This window comes from Gymnodraco acuticeps, unplaced genomic scaffold (genome assembly GCF_902827175.1).
Source record: "Gymnodraco acuticeps unplaced genomic scaffold, fGymAcu1.1, whole genome shotgun sequence".
Lineage (NCBI taxonomy): Eukaryota > Metazoa > Chordata > Actinopteri > Perciformes > Bathydraconidae > Gymnodraco > Gymnodraco acuticeps.
The window spans coordinates 1-21937 of record NW_022991687.1 but is presented as its reverse complement, the minus strand read 5'-3'; the positions used below and the strand labels follow the sequence as shown (position 1 = coordinate 21937).

At 44.6% G+C, this 21937-nt stretch overlaps 1 protein-coding gene and 1 long non-coding RNA gene across 2 annotated transcripts; one reads left to right on the top strand and one right to left on the bottom strand.

Moving 5' to 3' along the window:
* Positions 1-204: 204 nt before the first annotated feature.
* On the top strand, positions 205-12824 carry LOC117534544 (A-kinase anchor protein 12-like). The gene is made up of 4 exons (XM_034198767.1): positions 205-643; positions 5002-5101; positions 5269-11800; positions 12431-12824. Exons 1-3 carry the CDS (start codon positions 551-553, stop codon positions 11760-11762), a joined length of 6687 nt encoding a protein of 2228 aa, XP_034054658.1. The 5' UTR covers positions 205-550; the 3' UTR covers positions 11763-11800; positions 12431-12824.
* Positions 12825-13825: 1001 nt separating this feature from the next.
* Positions 13826-21115, bottom strand: LOC117534545. The gene is made up of 2 exons (XR_004567248.1): positions 20979-21115; positions 13826-17546 (listed from the first exon to the last, which is right to left on the bottom strand). It is a non-coding gene; the product is annotated as an uncharacterized LOC117534545 (long non-coding RNA).
* Between the last annotated feature and the right edge of the window lie 822 nt (positions 21116-21937).

The window sequence follows — 21937 nt, the reverse complement described above, 5'->3', positions numbered from 1 at the left end:
TGATGATACAGAGCAGAGAGCAATGGCATCTCTACAGGAACACACGGTCTCAGAGTCAATGTAAATATTAACAGTAGTGCAAAAACACCTAGTGGCAGACATGTCAGAGCACGCTGTCATCATCATCATCATCATCATCATCATCATCATCATCATCATCATCATCATCATCATCATCATCATCATCATCATCATATTATTGCACATGTTGGAGCAGCGAGTGTTCAACTTCTCACCCTGAGCACACAGTGCTGTGACAGAGTCTCAGTAACACCTCAGTCATCTCAGGACGGGTTCCTCTGCAGGCTTCTTTTTTCTTCTGTTGTTGATGCATCAGGAGGCGTGCCGGGCCGGGCCGGGCCGGGCCAGCAGTCTCAGAGGCTCCATGTGATCCTGCAGGGGGGGGGTCGCTCTAAAACAACACTTCCCCACCACCCAGGCTGCATTTGAGAGCTTCTCTTCCTCCGCTGCAGACACAGGATTTAGCTTTTTCCTCCGCTGCTACCTTTTGGGATATTTCCATTACCGGACAGTGACGGGCTGCTGCGGCATGGGCGACGCGCAGTCTGCGCACCGCGACGCTGAAGCGGCAGAGGAGCGGAGCGGGGACGCGCGGGACGATGAGCAGGAAACTGGAGACAAGGTATCTGATCATCACTCACTGAAACACTGCTGTGCTGCTGCAGAGAACCCTTCACTGCCTCATGTATCTGTTCAGAAAGCGGAGAGGAGGTATGAACAGTCCTGTATGCTAATGGCCGCATGTCGTGGAGTGAGAAGGTATCCGTAGACCTTTCTATGAGACAACTTTGTTTACCTAAGAGGTCTTTAGCCATGGTACATACATACTTCAACACATACTCAGTATCACTCCGCGCCACATCAGTAACATCCTGATAGATATCTGATCATCACTCACTGAAACACTGCTGTGCTGCTGCAGAGAACCCTTGACTCTCTTATAGCTGCAGTGGTGATGTTCAGCATGGTGTTAAAGCTAGAAGCAGTCAGTGCAGAGCAGAGATGCTGCTGAGGCTGCTGAGGCTGCTGCCAGCAGGACAGAGCAGCTGCCAACACATGCATTGACCCTGAGATGTGTTCAAACTAAGTCCTTGCATGTTTGGGTGCATCGAGCACAAGAGGCTCTTTCTAAAAGTAGCTGACTCTTATTCTGTGGAATTGAAGGAGCTATGCTTTCCTGACTTTTCTATGTGAGTTTGAACCTCTCTTCATGGTTTCATTGATGCAGAGCAGTTTGCATTTAAAGGGTAAAGTGTGCCGAGTGACCTCTCCTCTGAGGAGCCTGTGAGGCCCCGGGGACATCTGGGGTTCCTCTCTCATCGATGTGTTGTTCTGCAGAAGAGAGCAGGAAGTCAGAGAGACAGCGCTGAGAGGAGGGAAGCAGCCGTAATGTGTCACGAGATAGTGATTTCACTTGCCTCGTGGAGACGGGCGATAACACGATTAGGAAGCAGGAGGCCGTCGTTTCACGCTCACACGTCGCATGTTCCAGAGCTTTGTTTTCCAACATACCTCCAGTGCTCCGTGTCATGTGATACTCTCAGAAACACTGCATCGATTTGAACTTAGTTTACATGCAAAGTATCAGAACGGGGATCAGGAGTCAAATGTCTTGGCGGTGTTTTGTTTCAAAAAGACAAAGACATATCTAAAAATATCAGTTTGCTTACAGTGTCACATTTTAAGGGTGTTTGCTCCTTTTTTGTTACAAATGTAAAATACTTTAAGACCTTCTTAATACCTGCTAACCCCAACATACCAGCGCTGCTGCAGACGAATCAAAAGGTCTAAAATGCAGTAAACTGTAAATTGGGAAAACTGACCTAAAAAAGCATGAACATGTAATTGTTCTGGGTTAAAGGCCACGTCTCCAGAACCGCTTTCACACGTTGGTTTTGGGCGAAGCGGAAACCATCATTGTTGTCAGGAAAATACCGTTCAAATAAAACCGGGAAACTGAGTGATTTATTGTTTCCGCTCCTAAAATTCCAGAAGTGTTTGGAAACATTCAGGGTTTGAATATCAAAGTCTGCGAGGCCATATATGTACTTTGTGTACTTTGTGTTTTCTAAATACATTGAAGAAGTACTTGATGAGTGATATTCTTCTCACACTGTACATTTATATTATGTGCAATGCCTTGTTTTTCATGCTGCAAAGCTAACACGTCGCCATTTCGGATCCAAAAAGTCCTTCTGATCGTCGTGTGTCTTATCGTCATGTGTCTTATCATCGTGTATCTTATCATCGTGTATCTTATCATCGTGTGTCTTATCGTCGTGTATCTTATCATCGTGTATCTTATCATCGTGTGTCTTATCATCGTGTATCTTATCGTCGTGTATCTTATCGTCGTTTATCTTATCATCGTGTATCTTATCATCGTGTGTCTTATCGTCGTGTATCTTATCGTCGTTTATCTTATCATCGTGTATCTTATCGTCGTGTATCTTATCGTCGTTTATCTTATCATCGTGTGTCTTATCGTCGTGTATCTTATCGTCGTTTATCTTATCATCGTGTATCTTATCATCGTGTATCTTATCGTCGTGTATCTTATCGTCGTTTATCTTATCATCGTGTATCTTATCATCGTGTGTCTTATCGTCGTGTATCTTATCGTCGTTTATCTTATCATCGTGTATCTTATCATCGTGTGTCTTATCGTCGTGTATCTTATCGTCGTTTATCTTATCATCGTGTATCTTATCGTCGTGTATCTTATCGTCGTTTATCTTATCATCGTGTATCTTATCATCGTGTGTCTTATCGTCGTGTATCTTATCGTCGTTTATCTTATCATCGTGTATCTTATCATCGTGTATCTTATCGTCGTGTATCTTATCGTCGTTTATCTTATCATCGTGTATCTTATCATCGTGTGTCTTATCGTCGTGTATCTTATCGTCGTTTATCTTATCATCGTGTATCTTATCATCGTGTGTCTTATCGTCGTGTATCTTATCATCGTGTATCTTATCATCGTGTGTCTTATCATCGTGTATCATCGTGTATCTTATCATTGTGTGTCTTATCGTCGTGTATCATCGTGTATCTTATCATCGTGTATCTTATCGTCGTGTGTCTTATCATCGTGTGTCTTATCGTCGTGTATCTTATCGTCGTGTATCTTATCGTCGTGTATCTTATCGTCGTGTATCTTATCGCCGTGTATCTTATCGTCGTGTATCTTATCATCGTGTATCATCGTGTATCGTCGTGTATCTTATCGTCGTGCATCGTCTCTACGTTTTGGTCGTTTTCTCCTAAAACTCAACAGCTTGAGACGGAACACAAAGTGCAGCCTGTTCCCAGATCAGAGTTAGGCGAGGTGCGTGCATTTAAAATGGAAAGTGGAAAATCAGCTCACAGCCTCAGAATCACATTACGCACTTTGAAGTCGCTTCATGCGTTTATTTCGGGAACAAGCCTTGATTTGATTCTACATTGAAGGCTACAGTAACTCATGATGATGCTTCGCGTCTCACTGGTTATCATTCAAAACATGTAACAAACGTTGGCTAGGATTCATCTTCCGTATCAATGTCCAACACGGTCTGTGTTTCTTAAGGAACGTGCTCTCCGTGTTCCCTGCTCAGACTCATCTGGATCAGAACTGGATCTTTGGACCTTTAGGGTTATTTAACCGTGAGACTCCCATCAGACCCATTCACTGCTGACTGGGCTGTGTTGTTGGGACTCAGAACAGGACTTTGCAGCCCCAGTTAATCCAAGATTGAACATTTTTGTTTCACGGAAGTTCACATTCTGATGGATTAGGCTCATTTTTCTCTGGATTTGAGCCCATGAGGAAATACTCACACCACACATTTAGATATTCACAATAGGTCAATAACACGATTACCCATACCCAGTGTAAGGATTGAATTCAAGGCTCATGAAAGAAAGGATTGGATATTCATCTTAATATTTGTTTTGATTGGCTTCAGTTGTTTTAATGATGAATTACAAGCTGCTTGGAGTTAGTTTAAGAAAGCAGTCATAATTCCCTGATATCGATTTAATATAACTGTCCCTTTCAAACAACTGGATTTAATCAAGTTCCTCCCAGGAAACCACGCACCACTGTCAGGGGTCAAACGTTGATTCGCTCTCCTGCAGATTACAGACACATTTTCCATGTTACAATATCAGGGTGAAAAACAGGTTGCATTTAGAAGATCTCCCAGGAACTGGTTTCTAAACAGTTTCTATTGATCCCAGGAAAAAAGGATATTGTTAGTCTCGAGCAGTGTTGGGCAAGTTACTTCCAAAATGTAATACAGTACATATTACTTATTACTGTCTCTGAAATGTAATGAGTTACACTACTTTTTAGTTACTTTTGAGTTATGGCTAGGTATTTTAAATGCTGAAATGTGGTTTAGTGCAGCTCATTATGCATCCAGTGAAGGGCGATGTGGTTTAGTGCAGCTCATTATGCATCCAGTGAAGGGCGATGTGGTTTAGCATAACCACTGTGTAGGCCCTTAAGGCTACTAACAACTTGTATTACACGGCTGAGTTGAATACTCCATTCTGATTGTAACTTCTTAACATGTGACACGCTGTTAATCCAGCAGTACAGACCACTATCAAGGACTATGATGAAGGTTGCTAAGGAAGATCCAGAAAGAGAAAGGAAAAGAGGTTAAATAAATCACCAGAAGAATGCAGACAGGAAGTAAACACTAACAGGACAGGGAATGGGCTCTGTAGTGTTTAGTATATATCCGTGTAGCGGGGTCATGTGCAGCGAGGCGCGCCTTATGGGGAAAAGAGCACCTGACATGAGTCTGAAGTACCAGTTCTCAAGTCATCACTACTTTAGAGGGAAACCAGTGCTTGTGAAGCTACTTTTACAAACAAGGATATGTTGAACCTTTACTGCCTAAAGAGAGACTTTCTCGCTGCTTTTCAATATTGTCTTTCCCAGAAAAGCGAGGAAGCATTGAATGAATTCTTTGTGCTTTGTTTCAGCCTCTCATAAACAATGGGCAGGTCTCTGAGGTCTGTGGGAAAGCAGAAAGCTCGATAGCCGAAGTGAATGGTCTCTGTGAGGAGCAGGTTCGTGCAGACGGTAGGTTCTCTTTTACTATTGCTGCACATTACGATGGACACTGTCAGCAGCGTTTTAACAGATGCATTAGTATTTGTTTACAGCTGATAGAGTTTCATCTCAGTCATCAGTCTCGTACAGTTCTTTGCATCCAAGTATTTTAATATTTAATCTCTTTCCTGGTTTAGCTTTCCTTTCACCGGAGAAGGATGATTCAGAAACAGAAAAGCCACTCAAAGAAGAAGATGTAGAAAATGTTGAAATAAGTGAAAAGGAATCGCTTAATGAAGCTGACGAAGAAGAACCTCTGGAAATGATAGCAATGGATGCAAAGCAGAATGACATCAATGAAGGTTTCAGGAGATTTTTCAGCAACATTGGTTTGAAGCTGACGGTAAAGAGTGGCTCAGGTGACGTAGCATCAGACCCGAACAGACCAGAAGACATTGGAGATACAACAATGGAAACCACAAGTGAGAATCCTGAAGAAAAGACTGATCTGAAGATGGCTCAGGAGACGTATGACAATGATTCAACAACATGTCCTACCCTGACTGACGTCTCACCGGAGGACGCTCCACAGAATGCGGAGGAGGAAACACCAGAAACCAAAGAGGAAGCTGAGTCTGATTATGTAGATGCAGAAATGCCTGTAGAAGAAGATTCACAGCAGGAAGCCACGCCTGAAGAAGAACCAGAATCTCCTTCTGGTCCTGAAGAGGCGGAGGTCGTGTCTCCAATTAAAAGATTTTTCACTACTGGAATCTTTTCTGGACTACGAAAGAAAAATAAGCTTCCAGAAGAGGAGACAGCTGACAAAGAACTGGAGGACCTGGGGAAGAAGGAGGTTGTAGAGACGGCAGAACAAACTGAACAAGACCAACACCAGGATAGAGAGGACATTCGTGATGATGTTGAAGCAGCTGCAGTTGAGACAGAACATAAAGAACTGAAAGGGGGTAAGACGCCTGCAGCTCAGATCCCAGATCCTCTGACCGTCATCGTCACTGAGCCTGAAATCCTGAGTTCTCAAGAGAAGGAAAAGGTTCAAGCAAGTCCTCTGAAAAGGCTGTTTTCAGGTTCTAGTTTCAATAAACTACCCAGAAAGCAAAGGAGCAGGAGGTCAAGTGATGCAAGGATGTCTGACTCTGGAGAACATGTTTCTGAGAAAGTCATATCATCGACTGAGTCAGATGACAATCAGAAAGGAGAAGTTCGTGCACAATCGTCTGCAGAAGAGGAGGAAGGTGCATGGGCTTCCTTCAAAAAACTGATGACTCCCAAAAAGCTCAGGAAGAGACCGTCAATTAGTAACGAAGAGACTCAAATCAAATGTTTAGTCGAAGAGTCAAAGGCAGTCGAAGGAGCGCAAATATCAGATCACAGCACAGAAGAAGGCAACAAACGAAAAGACTCTTCTGTTTCATGGGAATCTGTTTTGTGTGGATCTGGAAGGAGAAGAAGCCGTAAAACATCCGACTCTGAGGAGGAAACACCTCAAAACAATAACGATAAAAACAAGCAAGACACTGGATCTAAAGGTGGTGCAGAGTCAGGGCTCGAAAGCTCTCATGAGGAAAGTGTAAGTCCTTCAGAGGCGGATGCAGGGTCCACATGGAAATCGTTGAAAAGACTTGTCACCCCGAAAAGGAAATCAAAGGATGAAGATGAGAGCAAAGACGGAGTACAATCTGATAGTGAGTCTACTCAAGATGAGTCCTCCTTCTCAATAAAGAAACTTCTACCTGGCAGAAAGAAGGGAAGGTCTACCGAAAAGCCAGACCAAGTATCTTCAGACGAGGCGGATAAGGACGTTGCTTCAGAAGATGAAGACTCGGAAACACCAGCTATTGTTCCTTTGTCTGAGTTTGATATAGTTGAGACAGCGGTTCAAATACAAACACAGGCAGACATAGAGAGGCGTATTCCCAAGGAAGCAGACCATGAAGTCCAGCGAGGTCTCCTTGATCAGAAGGCCGAGCCAGTCCTACAGGGGGTCTGTCTGCAAGCTGAAGCAAACAAAGTCCAAGACAAGGAAGATGCTTTAGAGAGCAAGGCGCCTTCAAGTGAAGAATCTGATGATACAGAATCACTCAGTAAACCACAGCTCAGTGACATCGCAGAGGAGGCCACCCCAGCTTCTGTCACAGAGGACGCAGCTAGAGACGACACTATCGCAGAGGACCTGATAGAGATCACATCCGAGGCCTTTACTGCACCAGAGCCTTTGGACATCACCCAGGAGGATGAAACTGAAATGATCTCTGCAGTTTCCCAGTTATCTTCAGAGTCTTCGAAAACATCTGGAAACACGACACCAGTTCCAGCCGAATATGTCGTGAAGGAAACAGATGCACTTCTGTATCAGGTTGTTGAAACCATTTTGATTAGCCCAAAGGAAGTTCCAGTTTGTTCAGATGATGTTAGATCTGATAGAGTGGTTGTTTCCGTCTCACATCAAATAATGGACACAATTGTAAAGAAAGGGCAGACAGTTCTTGAAATACACAAAGGATTAGATGCAACTGACAGTAACCCAGATCTAGATGTAGAAGAACTGGAAGCAGTTGACAAACTTACAGCTAGCGCCCGAACAGAGAGCATATCTGAAGTCAATGACTCTGTTTCCACAGAGATCGTATCTGAAGTTCATACAGAGCAGTTTGATACTGCTGAAATTGCTTTGGATGATGAACATGAGGTTGATGTTACACATCCGGAGCAAAGCCTTAAAGAACTAGAAAGTATTGATGAGATCTATCAGCTGGGGGATTGCCTATCAGCTGCTTCTACAGATATATTCCCTCCAGGTGAAGACATTGTCCTGGAGGAAGGATCTCTCGTTGAGGCACATCTAACTGAAACAGAGCTCCCAAAGAATGACCCTCAAGTAGCAGCTGGAACAGAAGCTGAGGAAACCAGGGATGAGGCTATGGAGCAGGATGTCCAATCTCTGACAGAAAAGGAATATCTTATTCACAATGTCACTGATCAAATTCAGGTTGAGGATAAAGATGAACCACCAGTAGAGGCCAAGGAGAAGCAGGAGTTGGATCCAGAGGAGGGTCGTGTTCAATCCCCTGAAAAGGACATTATATCAGAAGACATACTAGCAGCGGAAACACATGAACACAAAGAGGAAATATTGGCCCTTACTGAGGTCAACGTTGAGCCAGAGAAGGAAGATGAACGAGAAACAGATGCTGCCAGACCTGAACATGTTCAAGAACAGGAAGCATCAGAGGCTCTGCAAACCTCCACATTGACTTCAGAGCAGGGCAGTGATCAATCACCAACAGAGGAAGTACAATCAGAGGACTTTCCTGAAGCAGAACCGGTTACAGATCAACTCAAACAGACAGAAGAGTGTCTCGCTGAAGTCAGTGTTGAGCCAGAAGAACCAAAAGAGGATTTATTACCTCTAACCGAAGGCAATCTTGAGCAAGTTGAGGCTTCCAGAACAGTTGAAGAAGTATTAGAAGCTGAAAAAGCATCTGCATCAGCTTCAGAGGTAGGTAGTCTACTTTCTCTTGAACATGAAGAAATACCAGGGGATGTTTCAGCAGTGGAAGCAGTTACAGATGAACCCAAAGCGGAAACAATACCTTGCACTGGAGACCATCTTGAGCCAGTGGATGCTCCCAAAACCAATGATGAAACACCAGAAGTATTAGAGGTTGCTCAAGCACCTACATTCGAACCGCCAGAGGTCAGTGTTCAATTGCTTGAGAACGACATCATATCAGAGGATGTTCCCGAACCACAGAAAGTTATAGATGAAGCCAACGAGGAGACACTACCTTGCACTGAAGCCAATCTTGAGCCTGCGGTTCCTTCCACAACTCAAAATGTTCAAGAACCAGTAGCATTGGAAGCTGTTGAAGCACCAGCATCAGATTCAGAAGAGGTCACATCAGAGGACGTCTCAGTAGCAGAATCTGAAGTAGAAGATACCAAAACTGAACATGTTTTAGCCCCAGAAAAACTGGAAACAGATCCAGTAGAAGCTGTTCAAGCAGCCATATTAGACTCAGAGGCAGGTAGTCTTCTACCACTGGAGAAAGAAACAGAGGATGTAACAGCTGTAGAAACAGTAACAGATGAGCCCAAAAAGGAAACCATACCTTGCACTGAGGCCCATCTTGAGCCAGGGGATTCTCCTAAAACCAATAATGAAATACCAGAAGTATTAGAGGCTCCTACTGAAGCAAACATTCAGCCAGTAGATGAAGATGTTCAAGAATCAGTAGTATTACCAGCTGTTCCAGTACCCACATTAGATTCAGAGGCAGGCAGTCTTCAACCATTTGAAAAAGAGGTAATATCCGAGGATGTTTCAGGTGAAACTGAAGAGGAAACAATACCTTGCTCTGAAGCCAATGCTCAGCCAGTTGATGCTCCCAAAACAAGTGAAGAACCAGAAGTATTACCAGACATATTAGGTTCGGAAGACGTCATAGAAACAATTCCTCTAAATAAAGACAATACTGAGTCAATGGAAACGCCAGAAACTGAACATGATCAAGACGAAGAAATACTACAAGCTGTTCAAGCATCTAGATCAGATTCAGAGGTGGGAATCCCTCAATGGTTAGTACAGGAGGTTATCTCAGAAGATATTCCAGTAGTGGAAACAGATAAAGATGAACCCAAACAGGACGATGACGTTGAGCCGGAAGAAAGACTACCAGAGGAAGCTGCCATAACTGAACATGTCCAAGAACCAGAAGTACTACCATCTGATTCAGAAGCTATAGTGACTGAAATACAAGCTGATGAAGGAAGACCAATGGATGTGAAGGAGGTCCTAGAAGATATTGAGGGAGGTAATGCTCAGCAGGAGATATTAATAGAAGGCGTTCCAAAACCAGACGTTGACCATGTCATTGCTTCAGTTACAAATGGGATTGAAAGTGAAGTTGTGGCCCAACTGGATACTTCTTTAGAGACGGCAGAGGATCAGAAAACAGAGAGTATCCCACAGGATGTCGTGGTTGAGCAGGATAACTGCGTACCTGAAGTTGTAGACGAGATACAAACATTGACAGCAGTTTCTGTATCCCTTGTTATTGAGGAAACAAGTGTTCAGGTCCTGGAGAATACCGTATTAACCGAACAACTTGCAGCGCTGTTTGAAAACACCGCTAAAGTCACCAATGAACCAAACCATGAAGTGCAGCTCGGTGCAGTGCAAGCCACTGTTCAGACAGAAAAAGAAAGTGAACTTCCAGGCACTGAGACAACAAATGCATTTGAGCGTGCAGTCGTGGCGCAAGTAGTCGTATGCAAAGATGCCTCAGTTGCAATACCTGATGTGTTGGTACAGAAAACCTCAGCTATCCCTGAACCCTCGATCAGTAAAGTGGCAAGTGAGCAAGTGTTCAAGGATGAGTTAGAGACTTCCACACCGTTACTGAAAGATGAAGCAGATGAGAAAGTAGAGGGAGGCAGCGTGGTGGTAATGATGCATGTGCCGTCTGTCGAGTCTGAGGACAATCACAGAATTCAGGTGCAGGTGGTGGACGTTGATGTAAAATCAGCCGAGACAATTCGGGACTCAGTGCTAGAGGTAGAGGTCACAGAAGACAAGGAAGTCATCGATGTTTGTCATGAAACAGTCACAAAGGTAGAGGACTTCTCAGCAACTCCAGAGATTGAAGAGGAACTAACTAACGAGGAACTCAAGGTGACCATTGAAGAAGTTGTTCCACACGTAAAGGAAAACTTACCAGAACCTGAATCAGTGGTGGAACAAGAAGGAGAAGCTGTCAAAGAAGTGGTTCAAGGGGAAGTTGAGAAACAGGATTTGGAGGAAACTAAAGTTGAGCAGGAAAGATGCAAAGCAGGGGTTGTAGTAGAAGAGGTCAAATTGGATCAAATCATTCGTGAGGAAGCTCAAATGATCCAGAGTCCGACTGTAACACATGGTAACGCTGGAATAGCTACCCCACACAACACTGGGATCATCTCGTCAACAAGTAACGTCATTGAATCTCCTTCAAGTGTTTCCATTGAATTCAAACTCAACATACGGTACGGACGAGCGAGTTCTCAAGCTCCAGACGTGTCGGAGGTCGGAGTTCAGGCAGTGGAGGAACCTGTGAATCAAATACAAAGAGATGAGAGCGAGATACAGATAAAAGAGAGAGCTGTTCAGGCAACAGAAATCCCAGAGCCAGCGGCAGCCTCAGATTCAACAGAACGAGCCGTCGTCACGACTCCTCCTGTCCTCCTGGATATCCACATCCAAGCGCTGGGAGAAATCAAACCACCGGAGAGAGAGACCTCTAGTGTCCCGGCGGCAGACACCATACAACCTGTGAAGCAAACGGAGACAAGAGGAGAGCCGGTTATCTCTGTAGCTTCTGCCCAACAAGTGGAGGAGCCAGTCAAAGCAAAGGAGGAGGAACATGAGCAGGATGTGTGGATGGATGCGGAGGAAGACATTCGGGAGGAAACCGAGGTGCCCCGTAAAGAGGAGGAGGACTTTCTGGAGCCTTGCAAAGGAGACGAGGAAGAGGAGAAGGCAGGACTTGAGTTACAAATGGCTCCTAATGGAAAGACGGAGGAGGAAGAACGTCCTCTGGAAACGCACAAAACAGTTGAGGTGGAGAGTGATGAAGACTTTGCTGTTGCACTCGAGAGTCCTGACCCCGAAACTGTGAGCGTCACCACGATGTAGTGCAACTGATTTCGCCTAACTTCAGCGTCAGTAACCAGGTGAGCCTCTCTTTTTAAACATTTACACCGTTGTAGTTTTTTTTACTGTACCTTTTGAAACTCTTGAAACGCACAATTAGCAAAATCAGAAATTCTTCATTTTCATGCAAATCCAACTCCAATTAAAAACCTTTATCTACAAATAAAGCAAATCAGACTCAATATCACATAAATCTATATATATTTTTTATATAAAGTAATAAAGTAAACGCAAACATTTCCCAAATTGGGATCAAGTACCTATCGCTCGATCTATCTAGTTGTCTATTAAGTCAAATCAGAGCACAACAGCATTACTACATTACTTTTGCATATTTCATTCAACTTTAATAAAATACACAATAAGAAATACTTTATTGCTTTTCCCTGCTGTAGGTTTTGTGTGCATGTAAATGGTCTGCTAAGGCACAAATCCAAAAGTGAAATGATCCTTTTATGGTTATGTTTTAAGTGTAAACCATTGGGTTTTATATCTGGCATTTTGCCGCGTGCAAGCATTGGAACGAGAGACAGGAAAGACCTAATTTTGACAAAAGTATAAAATAATTGTAAAAAAAGACTGAAAGCATTACACTTAATGCAATGTCAAACTGAGTTGAAATCCCATGCTCCTCTTACCTCTCTCTGCAGGGTGGACAATCAAAGAGGAGACGTTTTCAAAAAGCCTTTGAAGAGTTTCACCGGCAGAAAAACAGGAAACTGCATTTTGATGCTTTTATTGACATCCAAAAATCTAAGTTTGTATGTAAGAGTATTTTATCAATATGAATATCATATAAGTGTGTGATTAAACAGAGAAGAGCTGCAGAGTGCTCGCAGTGAGTTTTATTACTAATCCTGTCTTTCTAATTCTATAAATCATGTTTTTGCAGATGTATCAGATGAATGTATGTCTCACTTTAGCGCTTTAAATACATTAAAGGTGGGGTAGGTAGTTCACTTCAGAAACACTTGTTATATTCCATGGAATGCTCTTAACGCCCCGATAGCAATGAATATCTGAAGTGCTTTCACAATAAATACATTTTTAAAAATGCCATCTGTGGAAGCCGTGGCGCTGTAAAAAGCACGACCAATCATCTGCCTCGGCCCGGGACAGATGATTGGATGGCCTACCTGCCTGTCAGCCTTCCGTCTCGTGCACAAACTGATCTCGTGCCCTCATTGGTCATGTGCGCGTTCGTGAGGGGCTCTGTGAGGAAGGGGCAGATTCTTTCCGGCTGTGTATTTTCAGATTCTGGCGCACTCCAGCTGGTTTCTCCGTTCTTCCCTACCCCACCTTTCAGTTTTAATAAAAACATTAATAAATGTTCCAGGACAAATCAGAGTATAGCAGTGTGTCAGTATATGTAGATATACACCTTAAATATGTATCATTTGTGTTCATAAAGTTTAAAAATCTATTAAAGACATGAATGTGATTTCTGCAGCATACTGTATATTATCTTGTACATAATGACTGTTTTAATGTTTTCAAATCCTTTTTAATCTTCAACTATTTCTACTGTGAGCACGACGAGGGCATGGCACAGCTTTGCTATTGAATATCTATTATTTACACAACTTAATGAATGACATTATAATCAGCCAAGCCTTAAACTCTGATGGCAGCTTGACCTCCCAGCTGTGTGTAACCTTCTCTGCTGATCTGTGACTAATCAAACCTCATTATAAAGGGTTTATATTAACATATAAGTGTTTTATGAATAAAATATGACTTTATTTGAATAAATCCATTGCTCTATATTTCGACTTCCTCTTGTTTTGCTTTTTTTTCTTGGACATGGAAACTTTTGGTGATCATAAGTTAGCTTAAGATATTCTACTTAAGTCAAAGTAAGATCATGGCCAGATATTTACATCATTCATGGATCTTTAGAATATTATTTCATGCAAACATTTCAGAAAATGCAGGTTTTACCCTTTAAATATTGAGATGTCATGCTTTGAATCAGTTTATATCACATACAGTAGATATATTTGACAAAACAAGTCATTTCAACACTGGAGAATAAGTGGGACACATTTAAAACACTTTATTGCATCCTTTACAACACACAGCACTTGAGCAAAAATAAATTAAAATATAAATCATTGCATATTCGATCTACTTGTTTCTACCAATCCCAGGAGTAACTGACGCGTCGACAGAAACTGCAAAACGACGCCAGAAGAGATTCGTGAGTTTCCATGAAGCACCTTGTCTCCAGCAATGCTCTTCAAGAGGAAAGGTGTGTGTGTGTGTGTGTGTGTGTGTGTGTGTGTGTGTGTGTGTGTGTTGAAGTGTTTATACTAAGCAGCAGGAACAGTAAGACATTAAAAATGTTCACGTCCACTTCTCGATTTCATTCCTTCCAGGAAAAATTAATCCAGAAATCATCTTTAGGGTCACTGAGAAGAAATACCTCCTCAGGTGACTCTCCTCAGGTAATTCAGGTGACTCTCCTCAGGTGACTCTCCTCAGGTGATTCAGGTGACTCTCCTCAGGTGATTCAGGTGACTCTCCTCAGGTGACTCTCCTCAGGTGATTCTCCTCAGGTGATTAAGGTGATTCTCCTCAGGTGACTCTCCTCAGGTGATTCTCCTCAGGTGATTCTCCTCAGGTGACTCTCCTCAGGTGACTCTCCTCAGGTGACACTCCTCAGGTGACACTCCTCAGGTGACTCTCCTCAGGTGACTCTCCTCAGGTGACTCTCCTCAGGTGACTCTCCTCAGGTGATTAAGGTGATTCTCCTCAGGTGATTCAGGTGACTCTCCTCAGGTGACTCTCCTCAGGTGACTCTCCTCAGGTGACTCTCCTCAGGTGACTCTCCTCAGGTGACTCTCCTCAGGTGACACTCCTCAGGTGACTCTCCTCAGGTGACTCTCCTCAGGTGACTCTCCTCAGGTGACACTCCTCAGGTGACTCTCCTCAGGTGACTCTCCTCAGGTGACTCTCCTCAGGTGACTCTCCTCAGGTGATTAAGGTGATTCTCCTCAGGTGATTCAGGTGACTCTCCTCAGGTGACTCTCCTCAGGTGACTCTCCTCAGGTGATTCAGGTGATTCAGGTGACTCTCCTCAGGTGACTCTCCTCAGGTGACTCTCCTCAGGTGATTCAGGTGACTCTCCTCAGGTGATTCTCCTCAGGTGACTCTCCTCAGGTGACTCCTCAGGTGACTCTCCTCAGGTGACGTGATTCAGGTGACTCTCCTCAGGTGACTCTCCTCAGGTGACTCTCCTCAGGTGACTCTCCTCAGGTGACTCTCCTCAGGTGACTCTCCTCAGGTGATTCAGGTGACTCTCCTCAGGTGATTCAGGTGACTCTCCTCAGGTGATTCTCCTCAGGTGATTAAGGTGATTCTCCTAAGGTGACTCTCCTCAGGTGATTCTCCTCAGGTGATTCTCCTCAGGTGACACTCCTCAGGTGACACTCCTCAGGTGACTCTCCTCAGGTGATTAAGGTGATTCTCCTCAGGTGATTCTCCTCAGGTGACTCTCCTCAGGTGATTCAGGTGACTCTCCTCAGGTGATTCTCCTCAGGTGACTCCTCAGGTGACTCTCCTCAGGTGACTCTCCTCAGGTGATTCAGGTGACTCTCCTCAGGTGATTCTCCTCAGGTGACTCTCCTCAGGTGATTCTCCTCAGGTGACTCTCCTCAGGTGATTCAGGTGACTCTCCTCAGGTGATTCTCCTCAGGTGATTAAGGTGACTCTCCTCAGGTGACTCTCCTCAGGTGATTCAGGTGACTCTCCTCAGGTGACTCTCCTCAGGTGACTCTCCTCAGGTGATTCTCCTCAGGTGATTCTCCTCAGGTGATTCTCCTCAGGTGATTAAGGTGACTCTCCTCAGGTGACTCTCCTCAGGTGATTAAGGTGACTCTCCTCAGGTGAAGAGATTCGTGAGTTTCCATGAAGCACCTTGTCTCCAGCAATGCTCTTCAAGAGGAAAGGTGTGTGTGTGTGTGTGTGTGTGTGTGTGTGTGTGTGTGTGTGTGTGTGTGTGTGTGTGTGTGTGTGTGTGTGTTGAAGTGTTTATACTAAGCAGCAGGAACAGTAAGACATTAAAAATGTTCACGTCCACTTCTCGATTTCATTCCTTCCAGGAAAAATTAATCCAGAAATCATCTTTAGGGTCACTGAGAAGAAATACCTCCTCAGGTGACTCTCCTCAGGTGATTCAGGTGACTCTCCTCAGGTGACTCTCCTCAGGTGATTCAGGTGACTCTCCTCAGGTGACTCTCCTCAGGTGACTCTCCTCAGGTGACTCTCCTCAGGTGATTCAGGTGACTCTCCTCAGGTGATTCTCCTCAGGTGACTCTCCTCAGGTGACTCTCCTCAGGTGACTCTCCTCAGGTGACTCTCCTCAGGTGACTCTCCTCAGGTGATTCAGGTGACTCTCCTCAGGTGATTCTCCTCAGGTGATTAAGGTGACTCTCCTCAGGTGACTCTCCTCAGGTGACTCTCCTCAGGTGACTCTCCTCAGGTGACTCTCCTCAGGTGATTCTCCTCAGGTGATTCTCCTCAGGTGACTCTCCTCAGATGACTCTCCTCAGGTGACTCAGGTGACTCTCCTCAGGTGACTCTCCTCAGGTGATTCAGGTGACTCTCCTCAGGTGATTCTCCTCAGGTGACTCTCCTCAGGTGATTCAGGTGACTCTCCTCAGGTGATTCTCCTCAGGTGACTCTCCTCAGGTGACTCTCCTCAGGTGATTCAGGTGACTCTCCTCAGGTGATTCTCCTCAGGTGATTAAGGTGACTCTCCTCAGGTGACTCTCCTCAGGTGATTCAGGTGACTCTCCTCAGGTGACTCTCCTCAGGTGATTCAGGTGACTCTCCTCAGGTGATTCTCCTCAGGTGACTCTCCTCAGGTGATTCAGGTGACTCTCCTCAGGTGATTCTCCTCAGGTGACTCTCCTCAGGTGACTCTCCTCAGGTGACTCTCCTCAGGTGATTCAGGTGACTCTCCTCGGGTGATTCTCCTCAGGTGATTAAGGTGACTCTCCTCAGGTGACTCTCCTCAGGTGATTCAGGTGACTCTCCTCAGGTGACTCTCCTCAGGTGATTCTCCTCAGGTGATTCTCCTCAGGTGATTCTCCTCAGGTGATTCTCCTCAGGTGATTAAGGTGACTCTCCTCAGGTGACTCTCCTCAGGTGATTAAGGTGACTCTCCTCAGGTGACTCTCCTCAGGTGATTCAGGTGACTCTCCTCAGGTGATTCAGGTGACTCTCCTCAGGTGATTCAGGTGACTCTCCTCAGGTGATTCAGGTGATTCTCCTCAGGTGATTCAGGTGACTCTCCTCAGGTGACTCTCCTCAGGTGATTCAGGTGACTCTCCTCAGGTGACTCTCCTCAGGTGACTCTCCTCAGGTGACTCTCCTCAGGTGACTCTCCTCAGGTGACTCTCCTCAGGTGACTCTCCTCAGGTGATTCAGGTGATTCTCCTCAGGTGATTCAGGTGACTCTCCTCAGGTGACTCTCCTCAGGTGATTCTCCTCAGGTGACTCTCCTCAGGTGACTCTCCTCAGGTGACTCTCCTCAGGTGACTCTCCTCAGGTGACTCTCCTCAGGTGACTCTCCTCAGGTGACTCTCCTCAGGTGATTCTCCTCAGGTGATTAAGGTGACTCTCCTCAGGTGAATCTCCTCAGGTGATTCTCCTCAGGTGATTCAGGTGACTCTCCTCAGGTGATTCAGGTGACTCTCCTCAGGTGACTCTCCTCAGATCCGGAGCAGCTCAGAAGATCATTTTTGAAACTTCAAACAATACCTGCAAGAAAACCAGAAACATATTTTATGATCTAACTTTAAGGAGATTCTGCTTTTTGTGGTGTTAAGATAATACATTGGGGATTGATAAGATGTTCCTTAAAAAATTATATATATTTATGAAACGGACAAGTCAATTCAAGCAATCTGATTGGTTCTTAGCCGTGATATAATGAGCGTATACCACGGGTAGAATTGTAGTTACTTTTCACAACAAGTCAGTATTCCTCCGCGTCTGAGAAAAGCTACCGTTACAGCTGCTATGTTACGTCCGTTAGGAAACTAACTAACAAAGCTTGAGATGGAAGCATGTAGGGGATGATGTGCAGCAAGGACTTATTGACCGTTGTTAAGGACGCTCACATCTGCAGAAAGAAGTCCGGTCGATTTAACTGTATACAGTTGGGCTGAAAAGCAAACAGCATGTAGTTTGCTTTTCAGACTGGAACAAGAAAGCAGCGGAGAAGTAACGGGCAGAAACCTTCCTTGTTACGCAGCGGTCCAGACATAGACATCAAACGGCGACACATATTCAGGGTGCAGTTCCTTTGGCATTAGGGCAGGGATATCTAGATACTTCCCAAGGTCTGACATCATGAACTGTGCTGCTTTTAAAGCAAGCAACGATGTTTTCAAATCTGTAATCAAAAACGCTATCGACCAATCAGATTGCTTGATTTGACTTGTCCGTTTGAGAAGCACTGGCCTAGAACAACCTCAACCTATCCAAGTGACCTCATAAGCCATGCTGCTGATGCTGGACAGGTTTTCAGTGGCTGCACAATAAACAGCAACAAACACATGAATGTGAATAAAGAGCCAGATAATGGATCAACGCTCTCTGTCTGATGTGTTCGCTAGCTGTTAGAGTTGTTGCCTAGCAACCACCTCGCACTATGTTTCGTGCAGAAGGCAACGGAGGGACTATTTTATTTTGAACATCATTATTTACTAATAAAAACTATTTAAATTAGTGTGTATTTTTCTTTCATATTGCCACACTTGGTAACCGTTTTATAAAAGCAATAGCTCACTTCAGGCCGTGATATATGCTCATTATATCACAGCTAAGGGGGTTGAACCACGCCCCCTTAGCTGTGATATACTGAGCAGATACCACGCCCCCTTAGCTGTGATATACTGAGCAGATACCACGCCCCCTTAGCTGTGATATACTGAGCAGATACCACGCCCCCTTAGCTGTGATATACTGAGCAGATACCACGGCCCCTAGCTGTGATATACTGAGCCGATACCACGCCCCCTAGCTGTGATATACTGAGCGTATACCACGGCCCTTAGCTGTGATATACTGAGCAGATACCACGGCCCTTAGCTGTGATATACTGAGCATATACCACGGCCCTTAGCTGTGATATACTGACCATATACCACGCCCCTTAGCTGTGATATACTGAGCATATACCACGGCCCTTAGCTGTGATATACTGACCATATACCACGCCCCCTAGCTGTGATATACTGACCATATACCACGCCCCCTAGCTGTGATATACTGAGCATATACCACGCCCCCTAGCTGTGATATACTGACCATATACCACGCCCCCTAGCTGTGATATAATGACCATATACCACGGCCCTTAGCTGTGATATACTGAGCAGATACCACGGCCCTTAGCTGTGATATAATGACCATATACCACGCCCCTTAGCTGTGATATACTGAGCAGATACCACGGCCCTTAGCTGTGATATACTGAGCAGATACCACGCCCCCTAGCTGTGATATACTGAGCGTATACCACGGCCCTTAGCTGTGATATACTGAGCAGATACCACGGCCCTTAGCTGTGATATACTGAGCGTATACCACGCCCCTTAGCTGTGATATACTGAGCAGATACCACGGCCCCTAGCTGTGATATACTGAGCATATACCACGGCCCTTAGCTGTGATATACTGAGCAGATACCACGCCCCTTAGCTGTGATATACTGAGCAGATACCACGGCCCTTAGCTGTGATATACTGAGCGTATACCACGCCCCTTAGCTGTGATATACTGAGCAGATACCACGCCCCCTAGCTGTGATATAATGACCATATACCACGGCCCCTAGCTGTGATATACTGAGCATATACCACGGCCCTTAGCTGTGATATACTGAGCATATACCACGCCCCTTAGCTGTGATATACTGAGCATATACCACGGCCCTTAGCTGTGATATACTGAGCGTATACCACGCCCCTTAGCTGTGATATACTGAGCAGATACCACGGCCCCTAGCTGTGATATACTGAGCGTATACCACGCCCTTAGCTGTGATATACTGAGCAGATACCACGCCCCCTAGCAGTGATATACTGAGCATATACCACGGCCCTTAGCTGTGATATACTGAGCATATACCACGGCCCCTAGCTGTGATATACTGAGCAGATACCACGGCCCCTAGCTGTGATATACTGAGCGTATACCACGCCCCTTAGCTGTGATATACTGAGCAGATACCACGCCCCCTAGCTGTGATATACTGAGCATATACCACGGCCCTTAGCTGTGATATACTGAGCGTATACCACGCCCCTTAGCTGTGATATACTGAGCATATACCACGGCCCTTAGCTGTGATATACTGACCATATACCACGCCCCCTAGCTGTGATATACTGAGCATATACCACGGCCCTTAGCTGTGATATACTGACCATATACCACGGCCCCTAGCTGTGATATACTGACCATATACCACGGCCCCTAGCTGTGATATACTGACCATATACCACGGCCCTTAGCTGTGATATACTGAGCATATATCACGCCCCCTAGCTGTGATATACTGAGCATATACCACGGCCCTTAGCTGTGATATACTGAGCGTATACCACGCCCCTTAGCTGTGATATACTGAGCAGATACCACGGCCGTCGTTCAATATATTCATGAACAACCTGCATACATTCACTATCTTTAACCAACAAATGTTTCTTCTCAATTCTTCATGGATAAAACATTCTAAAAAATAAAGAAATGCTCCAATGAAATAAAGGTGATGCGTCGGGTTAGGCTTGCTGTCTTCATTTCTCACAATTACCAAATCAATTTTCATTAACTGCAGGAAGTCGGGGAATAAATGAAGCTCTTCATGGACAGCTCATTCTGGACACGGGTTATTTTTAGTTTGCATGAGCTAAAAGTCCCAAATTAAATAGTGAATGAATGCTTGTACACAAACTAAAATCATGTAAAATTGTTATACATTTACAAGTCATCCATCCTCATCATGCAGAGCAGGGCGCCCCCTGCTGGACGACCAATGGCCTTAGTGAGGGAGACATGTTGATCAAACACAACCTTCATATTGAGAGACGAGCGGATGAAGATCAGATCTACTTTCTCTCTTTCTTCCCTTTCCCTCTGAATATAGGTATTATTAATAATTGGGGGTTTGTTTGTTTCGCTCACCTCGATGGTGATGAGGATGATGATCATCCACTCCAGCCTCAGACTGTGTTTCTCACTCAGGTGACTCCTCATCAGGTCGGTCAGCTGAGAGCAGTGCTCCAGCTTCTGGTTCACCACCTGCATACACAGCATATTATACATATACAGTATATTATACAGTATATATACAGTGTGTGTATATATATACAGTATATTATACAGTATATATACAGTGTGTGTATATATATATATACAGTATATACAGTATATTATACATTATAAAACGGACAAGTCAAATCAAGCAATCTGATTGGTTCTTACCCGTGATATACTGTGTATACCACGGGTAGAATTGTAAATTACTTTTCACAACAAGTCAGTATCCCTCCGCGTCTGAGAAAAACAGTATACGGTTGGGCTGAAAAGCAAACTGCCTGCAGTTTGCTTTTCAGACTGGAACAAGAAAGCAGCGGAGAAGCAACGGGGCAGAAACCCTCCTTGTTACGCAGCGGTCCAGACATAGACATCAAACGGCGACACATATTCAGTGTGCAGTTCCTTTGGCATTAGGGCAGGGATATCTAGATACTTCCCAAGGTCTGACATCATGAGTTGTGCTACTTTTAAAGCAAGCAGCGATGTTTTCAAATCTGTAATCAAAGAGGTCCGCAAAAACACTATCGACCAATCAGATTGCTTGATTTGACTTGTCAGTTTTATAAATAAAACCGCTTTGCGCGGGCCGAACCCTTAGCTGTGATATAATGAGCATATACCATGGCCTGTCATGAGCTATTGCTTAAGTATATATCCAGCAGGGGTGTCCAAAGTGTTTTCACGAGGGCCACACCAGAGACACAAAGGGCCGCCCCCCAGAGGCCAATCAAAGTAAGTAAATGATGCTCGATACAACCGCCTTCATCACAGCTCTCCAGAGGTTGACTTTGTTTTGTTAGCAGCTCATTGTTTAAAACAGAAAA